Here is a 21,185-nt window from a genome sequence, read left to right on the forward strand (position 1 = left end):
CACACTTTCTATTTTCATTCAGCTTTAATATGGCCCACGAGGGGGTGGCATTTAATTAATCACTTCCACGTTCTGCCAGAATTCACTACATGATGCTCAAGTTAGCATATCACTTTTGCCAAGCTGATCGGACCCAATGAACAGAAAAACAGACTAGATAACATAATAGTAGGTGTAATAATAATTTGCATTAACTGAATTTTAGGGCCAGGTGGCTTTACGTTATTTCTTTTAAACACAGGGCAACTACTTAGATGAGAAATTTCATCACAGTGCTAAAGAAACTTGCCCAAGGTCACAGAACTGGAGAGTGGTGAGCTGGTGCTCACAGCAATGCCCAGCTGACCACAGTGCTCTGCTAGGTCCACCATCCACCACTTCCCCCATGTTAGTTCTCTTGTGGCACTTTCGACCTACGTGAAAGCTTTAAATGTTTTATCTTAAACATAAACAATATAACCAGCTGTATTTTATACTACTTTCAAATGATGCTTCCTTGCAATTTTTCCTATTAATAAATGTGTCAAGGAATTAAGGAGTGATTAATAAGCAATCATCAAGAAGATGAAAAATGTTCGGGCTGTGTCTATTAACCACTTAGAAATAAATTTAATTTAATCTCAACCTATGCTCCATATATTTTGCAATTGTTAGTTCCTAGGCCTCATATTCCGCAAAAGAAAAGAAAATGAGATCCACTGAACACCTCCTTTTACTCAAAACAAAACATGTTTCCTTTGGATTCAAAAACTCTTAAGAGTAAGGGGAATGAGAGAATAATCCAATACAGAGGCAACATTCTATACCAAGCGTCTGTGGAGTAAAGGGAATGAGAGAATAATCCCATATACAGAGGCAACATTCTATACCAAGCATCTGTGGAGAAGAAAGAAATGAAGTGGAATAGGACTGTCTCCAAAACATTCCCGAGAATATGGAAGGTATTTGTAAAACTATCTCCTTGATGAAAACCATGGTACCCTGTAGTGACTCCATTATTCAGATGACCTACAACACAGGCAAAGAAATCTGCATTTGTCAGTGGGTTCTCCCTAGTCTCACCACTCAAACACCACACCAGGGTGTTCTTGGCCTTGTGTTTAAAGATGAAACTTGAGAACATTTAAAATGGAGAGAAACATGGCTGTAAGCAAATATTTCACAAAAGGGAGCATCTGAATCCAACACAGCTGTCCCCAAAGAGGTACTTATTTTATAGGATTACTGTTTTGTGGACTGGCTAAAAAAGAAGCCTTTTCACTTTGGTCTTGATGTTTACAGAAGTGAACATTCTATACTACCTCCACCTGCTCCTGCCTTCTGTTCCAATCTCTTCAGAAGGTATAGGTATTTTAAAATTGCTACCACCCAAAACCCCAAAGTCTATAGATTTTTCCATTCATTACCCAGACGAAAATGACAGATGACCAGTGGTTAGCCTTGCAATGCCCTAACAGTCACACAGCAGAGCACAGTGATTACAAAGTGTATCACATCACCACATCTTTCTCAGTGAGCCTGGGAGGGGTGGGCCAGGCTGGCATCCCTGTCCTCACCTGGGAAACCAGAAAACGGGGGCTCTGAGGAAATTTGCCCAATGTCCCATCACCCATCACTAGGAAGTGAAAAGCCAAGAATTATGCTGAAGTGACCCCTGAAGACCTAGAATCCACCGTCCCATGACACCCTGTAAGATGTGCACTGCTCAAAACAGCTCCTTTGCTTCTTTAGTTCTCAGAATGTATAATGTGAACAAAGAAAGCAGTCTTATTTTTATTGAGGATGAATACAGCACTTCAGGTGGACACACAAGTTTCAAGGATGTGAGGTTCAGGATTCCTTAACTATACTGATGTTATTCTCCTGAAGCCATGGAGTAATGAGAGGTTTGAGAAATGCAAAGTGTTTAATCGCACCCCCACCACCCAAGATCCAGTCCAGAAGTAGGGTACTGGTTAATACTGTCACAGACACATTTTAAGTATAGGGCTTATGCAAAATTCAGAGAAACCATCTTCCCAAGGAAAGACTTAGAGAATTGGCTGGGCACAGTGGCTCACACCTGCAATCCCAGAACTTTGGGAGGCTAAAGCGGGAGGATCACTTGAGCCTAGGTGTTTGAAGATGCAGTGAGCTATAATCATGTCACTGTACTCCAGCCTGGGTGACAGAGTGAGACTCTGTGTCTAAAAAGAAAGTAAGTAAATAAAAACATGAAAATAAATAAAAATGTAAAAACCTAGAGAAAAACTTTTTCTACTAAATAAAAGCAGCACTGTTTATTTCACATCCTGGTTACCTTTAATGATAGATGGTCCTTCCCCCTGCCTCTGTTCCAATGTGTCTGATTCATGACATGAGACTGTTCAATAGGGTTGGGAAACTTCTGGACAAAAGTTGGATCCAGCTCTCACCATTTCATCCAGTCTTGGCATGTTGTCTAAAACTAAATGTCTTTTGGCTGCACCTAATCCTCCACATTAAAAATCAACAACTGCAATTGTGTACATATTAAAAGAAAGTAGAGGGTTTTCTCCCCTAGGCAGTAGGCATTCTTGTCTGACTGTTTCATGGTGACATGGCAGGTTGCTGGAGGTAAGTTCCCTGGAAACTGTTTGGGCAATGGTCCAGGAAGAAAGATCTTTGTCTGTCACTTGTAGCAGCATGTCCCAGGGACGTGCTCCAGGGTGCCAGGCCTGCTCTGGATGGGTGCAGCAGGAGGCACTGGGAGTAAAGCCTGGCCTTTGGCTCTGCCAAAGACCACCCAGGGGACTGGAGAAAAGAGTGGTTGGTGGCTGGAGCTACAGGCCTGTTGCGTGACAAGGGTGCCCTGGACAGGCTGGCAGAAAGTCAAGCCAGAGACCTAAAAGAGAAGGTCCTGGGGAAAGCAAAGGTAAGGAGAGCTGGCTTTGGCTGGTTGCTGCCTTGCTCAAGGGCTTAGGACAATGAAGACACAGGCCTTGAAGGTGAGATGCAAACAGCAGACCTCACGCTCCTTCCCATGCAAGACGCTCATGCCTGTACTTTCTCCATCTTCCTCTTTACAGTATCTTTTTTCCTACTCCATCTTCCTCTCTAATTTGCTGACCAGAAATTAGAGCTGAGACATCTTTTTATATATTTTTATTACATGAAAGTTAAGGCCTTGTTCTTAATTTTCAAAATTATTAAATAGAAAATTATATATTTTTCTCTTTAAAAAATTAAAGTGTGAATTGAACACTGCAAGTTAGTAAGCCCAGTATGAGTCCCCAACTCGCTTCTCTCCTGTCTATTTCCCAGGCTGCATTCCCAGCCCTGCCCCAACCTCTGCAGCTGGAGATGGCCTGGGTTATGGGGAAGCAGTGTGGTGGGGAGACACCACTCAACTCACCCTTCCCCTTCTTTCTGCATCAAACCTGAACTTGACACAAGAAGCTGTGACCCCCATCTTTAGACAATGAGGGGAAGGACAAAAGAATCACAGAGCCACCAGCCCTGACATCACTGAGCTGCAAACCACTTCCAGCAGGGGCCTACCACCAGACTTCTAGAATGAGAAAAATTATTCTTAAGCCATCATTAGTCACATTTTCCATTACTTCGAAGCAAAAGCATTCCTACCTGATACAAATTGCTTTTTACTTTTATGTGAAGCTTAAATGATTTATCTTCTCTTTGGGTCAATAACTTTCTATGTGAGAAATCTTCCCCTGGTATTTAGAAGGTCTATACATCTCTGTTGGCCATAGTTTTCAAGTAACATTTTTCTGTTTAGAAATTCTTCTAAATGTTATACGACTTGGATTAGTAAACCTAGTTTGACTCTAAAAGTGTTTGAGGATCACAGCATTAGCTGTGCTATATCACAGAGTATGCCGGAAAGGAAACAAGACCAGTGAGAGAAGAATGGAAATGTTCTCTGACTGGACAAAAGGAAATCAGTTATCTTAGCTCAATACCAGAAACACAACTTTTTTCAATGGCCTTTCAAATTATTTATAATAATAATAGTAATTATTATTATTATATAATTATAATTATAAAAATATAAATATAGTAATAAGTATTATTATTATTAGCAATGGGGTCTCTCTCTGTCACCCAGGCTGGAGTGCAAGTGCAGTGGCATAATCACAGCTCACTGTAGTGACCTCAACCTCCCAGCCTCCAGTAGTCCTTCCACCTCAGCCTCCTGAATGTCTGGGACCACTAGTGCATAAAACCACACCCAGCTAATTTTTTTATTATCTGTAGAAACAGGATCTCGCTATGTTGCCCAGGCTGGTCTCAAACACTTGGGCTCGAGCAATCCTTCCACCTTGGCCTCCCAAAGTGCTAGGATTACAGGCATGAGGCACTATGCCTGACCCAAAATATTATTGATTTTACTTATTTCCGCTTATATATAAAATAATCTGTGGTGTACTGAAAACTGAAACAGGCCACACTGTAATATGGCCCGTTTCCTATCTTGGCAGAATATTTTGCCCAGTCAAGGATATAGTCCTATAGAATAAAATGTGAATTTCTATATGACTGGCTCTGGTTTAGGGTCTTCTTCTTGGTACAGTAAGGTATAGGCCTAACTTTAATGTATGGGCTTTTCATTCAACGTTTAAACCCTATCTATCTAATTCCCTGATTCACTCGACAGTCATTTATTGAGGTCCTACAACCTCTATGCTAAATACTGATCTATGCACAGAACTTTTCTCCTGGTGACTCAACTTAACGAGTTATTATTTTATTTATCCCCAACCAATCCAATTCCTTAGCTATAGATCTGGAATCAGCTGACATATAAAAGGAATATCTATTTTAGTTAGGCTTTAAAGAATTACATTTGGAAAACACATCACTGGCAAAGTCACTTGAAGGTATTCATAAAATAGAGATGAATGGATTAGAAAGAACAATAAAACATCTCCAAAGAGAAAATACAGTGTAAGGATAAAATGACATATCAGAAAGATCAATGGACCATTAGATAATAAAATTACCTCAGAGATCACCTAAAGAGCTGTTCCTCCCTCAACCTAAAGATGTGAAAACGACCTGACCAGAGGACCCACAGGCAGCTGTAGCAAAACAGAATAGAAAACTCAATTCTTGGCTGGGCGTGGTGGCTCACGCCTGTAATCCCAGGGCTTTGGGAGACTGAAGCAGGCAGATCACTTCAGGTCAGGAGTTCAAGACCTGCCTGGCTAACATGGTAAAACCCCATCTCTACTAAAAATATAAAAATTAGCCAGATGTGGTGGTGTACACCTGTCGTCCCAGCTGCTCAGCAGGCTAAGGTGGGAGGCTCACCTGAGCCCAGGAAGTTGAGGCTTCAGAGATCATCCTACTGAACTCCAGTCTGGGCAACAGAGAGAGACTCTGTCTCAAAAAAAAAAAGAAAAGAAAAGAAAGAAAAGAAAAAGAAGACGGAGAAGTAGAACAAGAAGAAAGGAAGAAGTAGAAGAAAGAAAAACTGAGTTCTCCTGACTCCTGACTACCAGCCTTAGCTCAACAATCAAGATTGCTAAAAACACCAGCGATGAGGCTCAAACGAGTCATACTTGTTAATATTTCAGGAGGGCATTTTAAATTTAACATTAAAGAAATGAAAATTCCCAAAGTAAAATCAAATAAGACCACAATTAATAATTTCCTTTCTCAGAAATTACTTGTGCCACATTATAAGTCCAACACTTAAGAGTTGATGTCGAGATAACATCAAGCTGAAAGGTGTTATTGAAAAAAAAAAAAAAAAAAAGAAGCACACCAAGATGTCCCTAACTAATGAACTAGCAAAGGGGCCTGCTTGTATCACTACCTAATTTCGCTGCATTTAAAAAGTGAACTAAAATTTCTAGAGCTGACGTCTATATTCACAGTTCCATTCTTATGAAGTTACTAAAGATTATTTGACCTTTGGAACTTTCAAACATCAAATGATTGCCATTAATGTACAGGTTTTACTATTTCCTAATACTCACACTTCTGCAAAGAACAAAATATCTAACCATGAAGTCAGGTAACATCTCATGCGTGCTTTGAAAAATTATGTTTCTTTGTAGTCATGCTTTTCCTTTGTACATTAAGGCTTCCAAAAACACTTTTCCTAGTAAAAGCTGATTCATTGGTTATTCTCTGTTTTACAATGAAGAGTAAAACTCCCTGTATTAGCATGTACTCACATTTGCTGTTTTACAAGAAGACTGTGGCACCCGCTTCTGCCACTGGGATTTGAAAACACTCACAACACTTCACCTTTATGCTGGGCTAAACTCAGGGTAGCCATAAACACTCTGAAGTAATACAAACCTAAATATTCCTGCTAGGCAAACGGAGCAGTGGAACCGAATTATAATGAGCTAGCAGCTGTCACAATATGACCACAGTAACCAAATCAAAATATCAACCGCTAACCCAGATGAGATTCAAAGGTCATCCTGTAAGCCAGCAGCTTTCTTCAGTTCTGCCTGAAACCTCAATCTAATCCAGCAGAAAAATGTTCTGCTGAGCTAGGTTAGAACCCAGCTACCCTATGGCGGTAAATTATTTAATGCTCTGGGAGAGTACCATGAGTAGGACTAGAACCAAATACCACAGTAAGGAAACTGAACCATTCAAAATGGGCCATGTGAAAGCATAGCCCCGATGCGGAACTAAGCTGTAGCCAAATGTACAAAAGTATCGCTTTTCACACCCTTCAGTCACAAATGCATGTATGTAATTTTATGGGGCAACTTGCTCGCTTATCCTCAATCTAGCTTTCAATCGATGCTCTGGAATAATAAAAGGAAAATGGAATGCTTAGCTCCTTCCTTGGAGCAAACAGTTTTAGCTAGAAAATATATTGTGTACCATTGTAAAAATATCTGGACAATTACCTGCAAAAGTTTAGTGCTTGACAAAGGAAAAAAAAGTTTTTTTTAATGTCCATATCCTTTCCATACACTTCTTGCCAGGATTCTCAAACTATTCCATAGCATATAAATAACCCTCTTAAAAAAACAGAGGAGTTAGACTCATCCACCCTTTCTACCATTAGCATACTCTGAAAGGTATCCAACGGACCACCTAGGAAGGTTTCATCAAATTGTTTAAAAACTGCAATGAAGAAGTCTCCAATAGGTCCAGTGTACATTATAATCATTAATAATGATAGGCAGTCACAAGGAAGAAATGATTTATTTTCTCCAGATATAAAACAATGCATGGAATTTCAACTAAGGCAAAATGCAACCTGGCATGTATCTACACAATGAAAGCAACGAGTGAGTTCTTAGTAAATGTCAGGTAAAAGTATATGAATTGGTCAACGTAGGCAGTCAGTACTGACATCTCTCAACCCTGCCAACATCAAAACAAACACAAAGGCTATTCACACCTATTTAAAAAAAATTTAGGAGCTTGCTTTTTGTTTCTGTTAGTTAGGTTCTTCTTTAAAAGACTTACAAGTATCAACCACTAAAACCCTGTATGACAACTATAACCACAGAGAGGAATACAAAACAATCTTATAAACCAAGAAATGTCATTAAGTCTTCTAGCATGATACATACATTGTGTGTATGGGTGTACATGTGTGTGCATGCATGTATAACCACACATGGGTGTTTTATTTACTTTAGGGATTCACAAACTATCAAATAGTGCAATTTTTCCACACACACAAGCTTATTTCTAAAAGAATAAATTAAAACAAACATTTTATTACTTTTTTTTGAGATGGGATCTCACTCTATTGCCCAGGTTGGGGTGCAATGGCATGACGTCAGCCCACTGCAACCTCCGCCCCCTGAGCTCAAGAGATCTTCCCTCCTTGACCTCCCAAGTAGTTGGGACCACAGAAGTGTGCCACCACGCCTGGCTAAGTTTTTGTATTTTTGGTAGAGATGAGGTTTTACCATGTTGCCTAGGCTAAAACACTTTATTACTCTTATAATTTATATCCCACTTTGCATAAATTTGAAATAGAGACACAAATGAACTAAGTTTTGGAATTTCAGTGCCAAATAGAAGCGTTATGTTTAAAAATCTATAAAATGCAAAACCATTCATGTGAAATCAAGAAGTTCAGAGTTGTAATAATGGGTTTCGTTACCATAAAAGAGGTTATAAACAAATATACTAGCAATGCCTGTTATCATTTCCCTAAAATTGTATACTGCCATAAAGAACAAAATACATAATTAATGATAATCCACTCTCAAAAGGAAAGAGTAGTCCAGTACTTTTTTCTTTCTTTGCAATAAAATAAAACCTTACTAAATGAACAGTTCACCAAAAAAAGGAAAAAAAAATCAGGTCATCTGCAGTTAATAACTCTTTCCTATAAAATTAGTGTCACTTAATTCTGTAGCAGACGCCTAATTCAGTCACAGGCTTGATTGATTTGACAATAGAGAATCTGCTCCAATAAAGTGGCTGATTTATTTCTGATGCTATAGCTTTTACCCTGATGCGACATCACAGCAGAATTAAGCCTTTGAAACAGAAACAAATACTTTGTAGTTTTAACGAAAACCAGTTAAACATTCTGAAAGTGGAGACTGGAGTGCTGTCAAACACTTATGCTAAAGTCTACTACCTTCTTTTGGTAGAAGGAAAATATCCACAAAGGTCACAACATGGGCTCTGGGTCTGGACACAAAGTGCGGTTTAGAACAGCATATATGCTATGAGTTCAAACTGTCCCCTACACCAATAGATCTTACTTTGTTTTTATTATCATTCGTAAATTAATTGCCATTAATTTCTTGAAAATGATCTATCTTTTCTTTGCAAAGCTGTAACATAACACCAAATATGGCTCATCTGAAAAGTGGTTTCATTTTAAATAAACAGCAGCTTGGGCAAAATCAATGAGAATCTTTGTTCCCCGAATCTAGCCTTCAGATACGCAACCCAATCAAGAAGGCATCGGGCATGTGAGAAATTATAGCGATGGGAAGAGTTTTTAATGCAGCATAAGAGTCAATTCTCTTAAAAAAAATTATTCTTCTCTAAACTAAAAATGTAAGGTATTTCATACTTGTTTCAATGTCTTTTTCTCCCTTTTCCCATTTTTTTTTGCATACCGCGCAATGCCCTCTCGCTCTGAGGGCGACTTCCCTGACCCCAGTCTGACACTGCGCCGTTAATGTCAGATAAACCATTTAGCCTAAGCACAATTCTTTTCTGTGCAAAAATCTGCTTGAGGTGGAAAATGTAGCAGTTTGTAAACAATAAAGAGCCATGTTTCAAACCAGACAGCTTATCTAACAGAGAAGTCCTTTCACTGGGAACAGTGGGTGGGGGCCTCGTGGACATAGTAGCATTTCCTATCACAATGCAGGAGACTGTCTTGGTCTCCATATTTAAGAGTTTAATGGGAAGGAGGGCAGACAGGATAAAAGAGCAAAGCTGACATGGATTTGCAGCCTAAACGACAACTAAGTGAAAAGAATCAGCTCTCTCCGCTCTAGACTGTCAGGCCACTTATATTTTAAATACTATTTGGGTTGAAAAACTAATTTGATTTGTAAAGCAGTTGCCCATGAGGAAACATGAACAGAACAATCATTTAATCTGTTTGTACTGCTTGGTGTATTCTGTAATATTAATTTATCAAGTTGTTCTTTAGAGTTAAAACTTTTTTCACATAGATAACATAAGCGTCTCCCTATGAGTATTTATTTATTCTATTTTTCTTACTGTAGCTCATTGGAGGATCATTTTAGGATCCAAGGAAGTTAGTATATTATTTAGGTGCTACTTCTCAAGACTATATTTTCAAATGAATCTTTTATTCTAAGTGGTTGTGTGGAGATGAATAGAGAAGCAAGGGTGTTAGAAATAAAATCATAACTATTGACACTGAAGAGTCAAAAGCTGCCTTTTAAAATCTAAGTTGATAAATATATCTGGTCACCTGTATCTACATATCCTGAGAACAAGAAACAATGCACCTTTCTATCAACAACTGATAAAGAACTGGGATTCCTGTTTGAGTTACAATGTTAAAACGTAAATACGAAATTTACTACTTTGAAGGCAAAAATAGCACAAAAATAAGAACATTCTATGACCAAAACCAACTTTGTGGTTCTCAAAGTTGGTAAGATACTCAAAGGCACGAACATATGATGTTACCCATTAAAAATAAGTTGCTAGTATTTATCTGCTTTGACTATTTTGTGTTAAATATCTGAAATCCATTTAGATGGATTTGATGGTGATTTTTCAAAGAATGCCTGAGATTCAAGGACCTGAAGTAACTGGTATAGCTTCCAAAGCTTAAAATCATGACATTCTTTAGAAGCATTTGCCGTTATGGTCTCAGAAAAATATAATCACTGCTGTGTGTGTTTCCTTGGAGTGTTGTCCAACAGATTGTACCAAGAAATTTAACTTCACTTATTGACAGATTCTCAAGAGAATTTGGCCAGGTTGAGAGATTTACTAATATTGTTAAGAACTCATGTTTACTAGAACAAAGATCTTTTTTTTTTTTTCAATCAAAACTAAAGTAGCCAGCTATTGGGACCTTTTAAGCCATTAGGAATCATCTTTTCATTGCTCAAGTTACTGCTGTTAAACAAACATCCCTACAGGGTAGCCAAAAGCAGAAAAACATGCTGAGGATGCCAGGATGAATGGCATGCCGGAGATTCACAGACAGCCTCAAACTAACAGGTAACTTGCTTTAATAAAGCAGGATGGGGTCTGCCTAGGCCATTAGCACTAAAGTTCATGCCTTGATAAATATACAATCAGATTTTACAATTCAACTTGAATGCACTACTCTGATTTAAGCACACTAAGCCCATTAACACCATTTATTTTCATAACCCCTTTAGCAGAAATCACGGTTAACACTGACTATATATCACTGCTAACCAACAAGCCCAGTGATATTTTTATTCTAAATATTCACCACTTTGACTTCATCTACCTTAACTTAGGAAACTACTGATACAACATTGAAACTGTGGTCCGTGCTTTAGGTCTAAGGAAAACAAAATTTCCACGTAGATTCAGTATCACTAAAAGCATTTCATTCCATATGCTTGTAAAACTTAATCCTTAATGCACTATTACCAAACACAGACTGCCAATCCTCTCTGCAATTTAAGATTATTACAAGTGAACTGACTAAATATCCAAGTTTCTAAAAGCAGAACCTCTGTCTAGGACGTGGTTTTACCTTCTATAGTAAAACTTAAGCATTCAAAAAGTGTAAGTTAATTTAAAATGGGTCTTACTTTGTATTCTGGAATTGACAAAAGGTGGAGAGAGATTGTCATGTGACCCAAGGTCCCTGCTGGTCATGTGGTCATAGGAAGTCCCATCTCCATAGTTCTGTAAATAAAATGACAGTGTAAGTCATTATTTTATATTAATAAACAGCACATAAACAAACATAGCCCCACTACCAAAACTTCCCCCCTCCAAAGAAATTGGAGTCCACTATTCCCTCCCTGGAACTTCACTAGAAGGAATCTGCACTTTCACAGGTATAGTGGCTAAAAGAAAGCTCTAGAGTCTACGAAGTCCAAATTTTCCTCATAATAGTTGAGAAATCTTAGGAATAATAATAATGGTATCAACTGCATGGAGTTGTTGACATAATTAAATAAAATAGTGTATGTAAAACACCAGACACATATAAAGTATATTGCTTATGTTAAAAATTATTATTTTAATAAGGCCACATTAAAGCAAAATTGTGCCACAAAGGAAAATTAGGCATAGCATGCAATGAATTGCTTTTCAAAGACCAAGATAGAGCCATTCAAACAATAACATTTGGTGTTAGGATACTGAAGTTTCAATGTTTTATTATAGTTACTATTGTGGTATTGTGGTTGTAAGAGAACTAGATTGTCACATAAGTAATTAACACATAAGAAAGTTAAGAATATTAGGGTTTAACTATGATATGAACATCAAAACATTAGCATAAATTAGCATTTCTGGAGTTGGACAAAGTATGTCACAAAAAACAACCAGTTGTAAAGCAGACAAATTTTGACAGAAATATTTCATTATTACAATCAGCTTATTGTTTTAAGGGGAATTTAAAATTAAAACAATGTTCTTAAGCTGTCCAGTTACTTAATTTTAATGGGGAAATTTGATAACGCAATAAGAAAGAGTTAAAATCATCTATACTACATGGTTCAACTTTCAGTCTACTAAAGTGCATAAAGTGACCAAAAAGGGGGGAAAAAGTCATTCTGCTCAGCTGGTGGAACTGCCCATTAAAGTCTAAGTCAAATTTACTCAGAGGTATCGGTTGCATGTGAGCCAAAGGGCAAAATCTGCCCACACAAAAGAGAGGGCTGCTGCATGAACAAGGAAAAGACACATCCCCTCAACCTTAAGGAAAACAACCCCGTTCTCAATCACCTTTCCTCATGTATAACAATTAACTTGCCTGATACTGTAATCTAATTCTGCCAACATGTCCATCTATAAAAAGAGGCTACATTTTAAATACCCATCATAGTACACTCACTCACTCTATACCAGGCATTGCATAATGCTAATTATCACTTATTAAGTGTCCTCATCCTAGATAGTGTACTAAAAGCTTAATATATATTATCTAATTTAATCCTCAGCACAGTGCTGTAAGGTAGACACTATCCCCATGTTAAGATGAAAAAAGAGAGACCTTGAAAGTACGCCTGGGTATAAATCTGCCACAAATGATTTGTCTCATGCAAACTTCTGGATTTAGAAAATATAAATTACACGAAATTGGTTTGAAATTATTCACCAATATATTCCTTGAGAAAAATGGCAGGACAGCTAACAAAAACCAAAAGCTAGTTAGTTTTAATCCTAAATTAAGATGATTCTAAACAGACCTTGTTTTCTGAAACACAATTAAAAGTACCATGTGTACTGAATGGATAAATCATAAGAAATTGTGAAAATCTGGATGAACTAAACAATTGAGGGGAGTTCTATGATCTCCACTTGCTGTCAAGGGGAATGGATTTATTTCTGCAAGTGCAGACTGTAACATGAGGAGGAGGAAAGATTTCCTCAACCCATCCATATAAAGCATTAGAATGTCAAGCTCGACAGCTGGTGTAAGGGCTCACAAAGTTACTGGTAAGCTTAGAGATCCTGCTGTACCCTGAACACTAGACTAAGGATCACAATGCCAAGGACAGGTGGAAATGTCTAGCTCTGACTTGCTGAAATGCCCTCATTTTGACAGCTTGATTACCTTCCTTGCCTCTTATGCCAAAATGGAACCTTCCCCCAACCCAAATTTGTGTGAACACTTACAGTAAAATGTTACCCTCCCTGCAGAATGCTTCATCTATATATAGCTGGTTGGGAAAGGAAGACATGCTGGTTTTACCATGTACACGAAGTGTACTTTTAATCTGGGGCATTGTATGTACATCATAAAAACTGACATGGATTTTAGAGGGCCTAGCAATGATTCAGTTAAAGAAATTTCATACAAAATCATGAATATTTAAACTGGAAGAAACACAGATGATCCTCTGGCTCTACTTCCTCATTTTGCAAAATAAGAAAATGAGGACCCAAGAGGTGAAATGACATGCCCAAGATCATATACATACAAGAAAGACATATTGCTTAACCACCCACCCAACTCTTATTCCATGGTCTTCCTATTACATTCCTATTACATTATATTCCTTGGGTCTTCCCCAAGAAACAACCAATGCATGTAGGAAAACTGTGGAGAAGAATAGCAAAAAGTTGAGGGCAAATAAATGAATGATCCATCTAGTGATCAAAGTCCCTACTGGTGGAATGATAACATGTCTACATAGCGAAATCAACTCAGATTCAGTACGTAGATTATACTGGTAGGATAGAACTTCATAGAGTATCTTTGGGATTATTCAGTAGTCTATTCACACCACTACATTATAGGGATATTAGGAATTTTTTTTAAGTTTTTCCATCTACAACAAATAGCATTATGTAATATGGATCAATAACTGACAAAAGAAAGACCAAACATGTAACGAAGGAGTTTTCTTCTGGTTAGCAGAAGTGGAACAGGTGTCAAATTGAATAACAGCATCCAATAAGAGAATGGGGGAAAAAAATTCCAAAGTCAAGCTGATCCTCATTAAACTTAGTATGCACATATATGCGTGTGTGTTTGTGTGCGTGTGCATGCCCATGCCTCTGTGTGTGTGTGTGTGTGTGTGTGTGTGTGTGTGTGTGTGTGTGAGAGAGAGAGAGAGAAACACACCTTCTGTTTGTCAATTTACATATGTGGGATGTCTGGTTGTGGGAGAAAAGATTAGATATACTTACCCTGGACGGGCTTGGATGTCCTCCATTCCCCCAGGACCCTGAGCTACTTCTGTCTTCTACATCTAGGGACAAGAGAAAAGTTCTTTAGGCTTTCTTGCAGTAATTTTTTCTTTTTGTATATGCACTTTTAAATTAATGTTTCAAATTAATCTCCTGTTGCCTTTAATTAAGAACCAGGCACAGGGCTACCATGATGATAGTGGCTTCTGACCCATCTACTTAAATTAACTCATTTAAATTCACAGTAGAAATGAACTGGACCCTCAGGAACCAGAGGTATAAACATAAAAATTACTTCCATCCTTCACAGTGTTTGATAGCCTCAGTTTTTATAGATGTGAAACTGTACTTAAAGTTTTATTACAATCTTTTGGATAAAATAAGTTTAAAAATGCACTAACATAACTTTAATGCAAAAAAAGTTAAATTAAGGTAAATATCCACACTAACACCTTTAGCATCCTCGCCATAATGCTCTTGGATCCTTTTTGTTCCATAGCCCAGGCTTATCACAGAAGACACCAGACATGCAACAGAAAATGAGACTGAGAAAGTATTCAGTAGTCTATTTCCACCAGCACATTACGGGGATATTAGGACTGAAACAAAACTTTTTTTTAGGTTAAGACAATACTGTCTCTGTCTTTCCTTTTTTTTTTAAACTAGACATACCATTTGGTCTACAATCCTTAATCTGGGTTTTGATATGTGGAAATGAATGCGGTTATTCCATTATAAAGCAATGTTTTGTTTTGATAGATGACAGTGAAAAGACCTACATGAACCATCGAAAAGTTGGAATTCTAAACTCAATACCAGCAAAGTTTTAATGCTGAGTAGATTACGAAATGTTCCATCCACGCTCCAAATGGCAAATACGCAGGATGGAAAGTCTAACAGCTAAGTTACCATATTAATTGCTTAAAACATAAAAGTGTTTTAAAGATCAGTTGCTCTATATTTAGAAATGGCTGTGAGATTTTTGATGAAAGGGCCTGCATAAGTATAAAAAGTTTCACTGTTATATTATTTTGATCACGGCTGATAACAGACGGCCATCACCAACACCCTCTGACAGAAGTGGAGGAGGAAGTGTGAAACTAAGGTTCAGGAGACACAATCCCATTTATTGTGTTTCCTCACATTTCAGTGATACTGTTTATTCTCTTAATGCTCTACTGTCATTCCTTTTATTATTACTGCTATTTTATTATCAGCAGAAGTAATCATAGTATAATTAATTTATTTATTTTGGGATACAGTAGAGTACATGGAGTTTCAGAATATCTTAAGAGATAGAAAAGCAACAACAACTAAGTTATTACCATTAAATTAACTTCTCTCTCTTTTTTTTTAATGACAAATATTATTTCATTTCCTTTTAGTTGGTGCTTCAGCAGATAACACAAACTGCAAACAGATGTCCCCTATGGACAGTTAAAATCAGTGCACTGTGAGCTTCAAGGCATGTCAAGAAAGCTCTCGGGACTGCACCAAGCCTAGAGAAAAGGTGTAAAACCTTCCCTAGATCTGCTGTTTAACAATCCAACATGCTGGCCTATCCTGTATATGTTGAACTGAAGCACACAAAGAAGCTACTTACAACCCTCTGGGATTCGCACATAAATAAATTTTGTAGCCTACACGGTTCTCTTAATTCTTAAACAAAAACCAAATATTTTCAGCCAAAATAAAAAGTGTATAAATAACAAAATCTCTCAACCACTGCAAGCTTTTAAAAGTCTGGCGCATCTTGACTTTCTTTTCACCTATAACAGCCAGCTTGGATTCATTTGAGAGATTTCTCCTCTTGAATTTGGCCAAAAAGTAATGGAGGAACAGATTTGAATCCCTATAAGTACTATAAGATTTCAAATTGTTTGGACTCATTTTATCTTTTCAATTTTAAAAGAGGATTTTAAACATAAAAAGTAGGCAGAGACTTGGAGGAAAGAGGACGCTACTGCCAGGTCAGTGGGGCTTTTGCATCCCAAAGGACATTTGGCAAAGCCACCCAGGAGACAGTTTCGGTTGTCACAATTTGGGTGTTGCTAGTGGCATTGATCACACAGAGGCCAAGAGTTGCTATTAAATATCTCGTAATTGCACAAAACAGCTCTCCACAGTAAGAAATACCCTGTGCAGGGCACAGCAGCTCACACCTGTGATACCAGCACGTTGGGAGGCTGAAGCAGAAGGATTGCTTGAGGCCAGGAGTTTGAGACCAGCCTGGGAAACACGGCAAGATTCTGTCGCTACAAAAATTTTTTAAATTAGCCAAGTGTGGTGGAACTTGCCTGTAGTCCTAGCTAACTGGAGGGGCCGAGGCAGGAAGATCCCTTGAGCCCAGGAGTTCAAGGTTACAGTGAACTACGATTGTGCCACTGCACTCCAACCTAGGCAACTGAGTGAGACCCTGTCCCTAAAAATATATATATATTTTTGGTGTTCTGACCCCAAATAAAAATTGTGTTGAGATTGAGAAGCCCTGTGCTAGAGCAAAAGGAATCAAGTTGGAGAAAAGATGTATTAAAATTTGATTTACAATTTAGTAAGAACTCTTATTAAATACACAGTTTTTCTTATGCACTTTAAGCCAGACTTGAGCTGGAATGTACCAAGAGACCTTCATATACATCTTCTGTCCACAGAAAAAAGGGAAAGTAATGGTCAACCAAGCAGCCTGCTAATTAGCAGGCAGATAAAACACATCAAAACTTGAGTATTCCCAACTGGGCAATTTCAAAAGCGAGCAATCCACTAATTAAAAATGCTGGAAGTCTAGCTTTTTCAAAGCAGGTTAAATACTGGCTGGGTTTCTTCACAAATAGATTCCTGACCAATCGGATCTGACTGCTCTTTTTCCACCCTTTCCCATTTCCATCTTTCCCACTTCCTGACCTCACGCTGCTGCACCTTTCTTTCTTTGATTGCTCTCTGTTGAACAGGCTTCCCCTTCCCTTGGTCTCCTGCTCGATCTCAAGGATGAGGACAAATCACTAGCTCTCCCAAACCTAATAAATAGAATAATCATATGAATTCTAATTATATTTTATCTTTGAAAAAAATCTATAGGACCGGTGCTCATTTATCCATATCCATAGAAGACACTATAAACTAGTGTCTTCCATAGCATGCGCAATGGTAATTCATAATGAATGTAAACATGTTACTTTGAAGTCATTTTCTTCCATCTTCCCTCTCCTTGAACTTTGTCAGGCCTGCCTCTTAGTTAGCATTTCCTCAATAACTATTCCAGTGCACCACCAAGTGCATTTCAAAGTGTATCCGCCACCTGAATCACCTGTATGCCCATTTTTAAATTGGCTTATTAGGGTCCGTCTCACATCTACTCAGTCTAGAACTCCGGGGATGGGGCTGAGAAAACTGTTTTTAACAGGTCCCCAGGTAACTTTTATGCACACAGGAGTTTGAGAACCACAGGACTACTCCACTGTAACACAAGACAAATGCATGCCCCACACCACCAACAGCAGCCTCTCTCACTCCATATCTTAAAATTGCCGTCTGGGTTGCTGGCTTCAGCAGCATTCACTATACACCTCCATCACATGAGCATCCAAGAAGTTCTTGTCCAGACTCATTTTCATGTAAACCTTGCACAGGGCCTACACCTGGCCATTCCTTACTCCTGCTAGGGTACCAGGACACTGCACGGTCTTTTATACCACCATGTTTTTGTAACTGCTATTCCTTCTGCCTAAACTGTTCCTCACCTCTCAAAGAAAGAGTAACAGCTCACATGTGGTGAGCTTGAATGTATGTCAGACACTGCGCTAAACTCTCAAATGCCTTACTAGTATTCTGGTTTTATACATGAGAAAACGGAGGCTCAGATGGGTTAGAAAACTTGCCCAAGGGATCAGGAAATGGCAGAGCTTGGACACAAAAGGAGGCTGAAGCTCTGCCCACTGCTGTAAAGACTCCCCAGTAAGAATGTCACATCTCTGTCTAACCAGCTGAACGTTCCCTCCTGTCACTTCTCCCCACGCAGAGTGAATATATTTATTTGGGAGTTTATACCCACTCTTGTGTCCACAAAAGATTACAGAAACACATACAACACAAAATATACGAAATCAATATTTGAAGGAACCAAGCGACTGCAAAATAAAAGTAGCAGAACAGTAAGGCCAGAGGTATGATGAGTTTATCAAAATGCACACAGTGAAGGACTGGCTATTTGCTAGAGGTGGGTCAAAACTTTAGAAGCTATTAAGTAGACAAAGCAGAGAGGGAAACAAGATTGACAATAACCATCAGACAAAAACACACAAAGTGTCCAGGAGAAGCATACCTAATCCTGGTATTAAGCCAGACAGAAAATATCTGTGAGCTCCCAACACAGAGGACAGAATATCCCATAGCAGCCCATAGTATTAACAGTAGGCACAATGATAAAACTTGTATGGCTGGCTCAATACGATAGTTCAGCAAGTACACAGAATTTATTATCCAAATAACCATGTGAATATATATACAGCTATAGAGCTATATACTTATATCATACCCAACTGTGATGTACGTTTATTATAGGAAAGAAACATACTTGACACAAATAACATCTTGTGTGGTACTGTACAATGGTGGGCTCATTAGTTCTTTATTGAAATGAGTTAAAACAGCAGAAAGTGAAAAGTAAGATAATATTGTGGTATGAGAAGTGTTTACATCTAGAGGTGAGACTAAACAATATACAGGAAATAGATGTGTGAAATCCATTAAGGCAACATAGTGACAAATGAAAAACTGCCTGGGATGAAGCTGCTGAATCTATTTAGCTCTCGCCCCCCCCTTGTTCTATTGCCACCCTTTTTCCAAGATGGGAGAATAAAGAGAAAGATATTACCCCGGGCAAAAAGAAAGGAAGAAAGCAAGTAGATGATAGAAATTCCTGTTCCAAAAGACTGAAATGGGCTCAGTTCAAGATTTTTATAATTTCTTATTTTACCCTAAACCAAGATAGATTTAGTAACTCTTCCATGGGATTGCTGGCTGCTTTAGGAGGCAATCTGAAAATCCACAAATTTTCATCTTATTTGATTCATTCTGCATGAGTCCCCTCTACAGGGTCTGACATATTGGTCGGGTGCAATGGCTCATGCCTGTAATCCCAGCACTTTGAGATGCCGAGGCGGGCAGATCAGCTGAGGTCAGGAGTTTGAAGCCAGCCTGGCCAAAATGGTGAGACCCCATCTCTACTAAAAATACAAAAATTAGCCGGGCCTGGTGGTGGACACCTGTAATCCCAGCTACCCAGGAGGCTGAGGCAGGAGAATTGCTTGAACCCAGGAGGTGGAGGTTGCCGCGAGCCAAGATCGAGCCACTGTACTCCAGCCTGGGTGATAGAGCGAGACTGTCTCAAAAAAAAATAATAAATAAAGTATTTGACAGATCAGTGCCAAAACACAACAGTTTGGGCAGAACTATGACCAAACACTCTATTTAGGGGAAAGATGTTCAGACATAATTCTTACCTTCTGCGATTTCCCATCCACATTCATTAAACTTGTAATCCGATTACTCAAACCTCCACTTTGCTCTTGTGGTCAGCAAGATCAAAACTATCAGACAGACTAGACAAACTTTAGAAAACACAGCACTGGGAGTTGGGATAAAGAGCTGGATTTCAGCAGGGACTCTGCAGTGACCAGTTCTCTGGTCTGAGCAAGTCACTGGCCTCTCCGTACTCATTTTTGTGAACTACGAAATAAGCAAGTTTGATTTCCATTCTTGGAAATAGGGCAGGCTAGTATATTTGGACAACTCTCCCACAGAAAACTAAAAATGATGGATAACAGTTTTTTGAAAAATTTTAAAATACTGAGCAGACAAGATAACAAGGAATCAGGGAGCCAAAATCAAAGTGAAGGCTGGAACCCAGGGAAGAAGAAAACACATTTTTTGCCCTGGGGACATCTGTCAGCCTTGAAAACGTAACGGCCTCTTGAGTCAAGGAGAACAGAAGTGAAAACCCAAGACATACCCCAAAGTCGGTATTCTAACAGAAGATAAGGGATGATAGTATTTGCAAGATTAAGGAGTTATTATTAAAGTAAATGAATTAACTAACATTTGTTAAACACTTAGGAAAGTACTTGATTCGTAGTAAATATCTACCATAGTCACCAATATTTATCATGAGTGCCTAATTTAATAATACCCTCCAATATCTAAGAAAATCTGAGCCTTACATTTTTATGACATCTTGTTCTGCTAAACAGGTCAGTGATTTTTAAATACTCTCCTGGATCTTAGAAACACCCAAAACGTTTAGGTTAAACAATCCTACCTTCTCCGTGACCCTGTATAACACTATCAGAGTGAGAATTCAGTAAGCATTAGATTTATTCAGTGGCTTAGTTTACCATTAGAGTATTCTCTTTATATCTCAGTGTACTTCTATGTGTAATACACAAATGACATGTTGTCAGAAGTTATGTATGCTGATCAGAGTCCCAAGCTAAGAACACAGACTAAATACCATGTAACTTTCAGCTTGATTTGAAATAAACAAGTATGAGAGTTACCTAGATTGATTTGACATAGAGCTGTGTAGTTGTCCTTTCTATACTCTGAGCCTACAACATGCCAATCACCCAGGACCCTAGAGTTTTATGAAATCAGAAAAATGCCTAAAATGGTATTTTGCATTGCTCTAAGTCTACAGATTCCTGCTCTTGTAGAAATATATTGATTTCTTAATAAAAATTTCAACACATTCAGAATGCGTTCAGAGATAGGATGTCAAGTTCTTCCAGGAAAGATAATCATTCTGAAACGCAATGAAGTCTACGCTGCCTCAAAACCTTCTTCCTGCAACAACAGACACTATTAAATATCCTCCACACCATTATGGAGACTCACAGACTGCGTACATCTGTGGC

The 21,185-nt window shown here is 38.4% G+C and overlaps 1 protein-coding gene across 36 annotated transcripts in view; it reads right to left on the reverse strand.

Annotated features, from left to right (window-relative positions):
- The window catches only part of TCF4 (transcription factor 4), a 412,677-nt gene that overhangs the window by 226,327 nt on the left and 165,165 nt on the right, over positions 1 to 21,185 (reverse strand). For all 36 annotated transcript variants that reach the window (XM_016933751.4, XM_016933758.4, XM_063795736.1 and 33 more), the window contains 2 exons: positions 14,278 to 14,339; positions 11,220 to 11,316 (listed from right to left, as the gene is read on the reverse strand). In XM_016933751.4, coding sequence (XP_016789240.2) covers positions 11,220 to 11,316; positions 14,278 to 14,339 — 159 coding nt within the window. The remainder of the gene's footprint in view (positions 1 to 11,219; positions 11,317 to 14,277; positions 14,340 to 21,185) is intronic.

The sequence above is a fragment of the Pan troglodytes genome, chromosome 17 (genome assembly GCF_028858775.2).
Source record: "Pan troglodytes isolate AG18354 chromosome 17, NHGRI_mPanTro3-v2.0_pri, whole genome shotgun sequence".
Lineage (NCBI taxonomy): Eukaryota > Metazoa > Chordata > Mammalia > Primates > Hominidae > Pan > Pan troglodytes.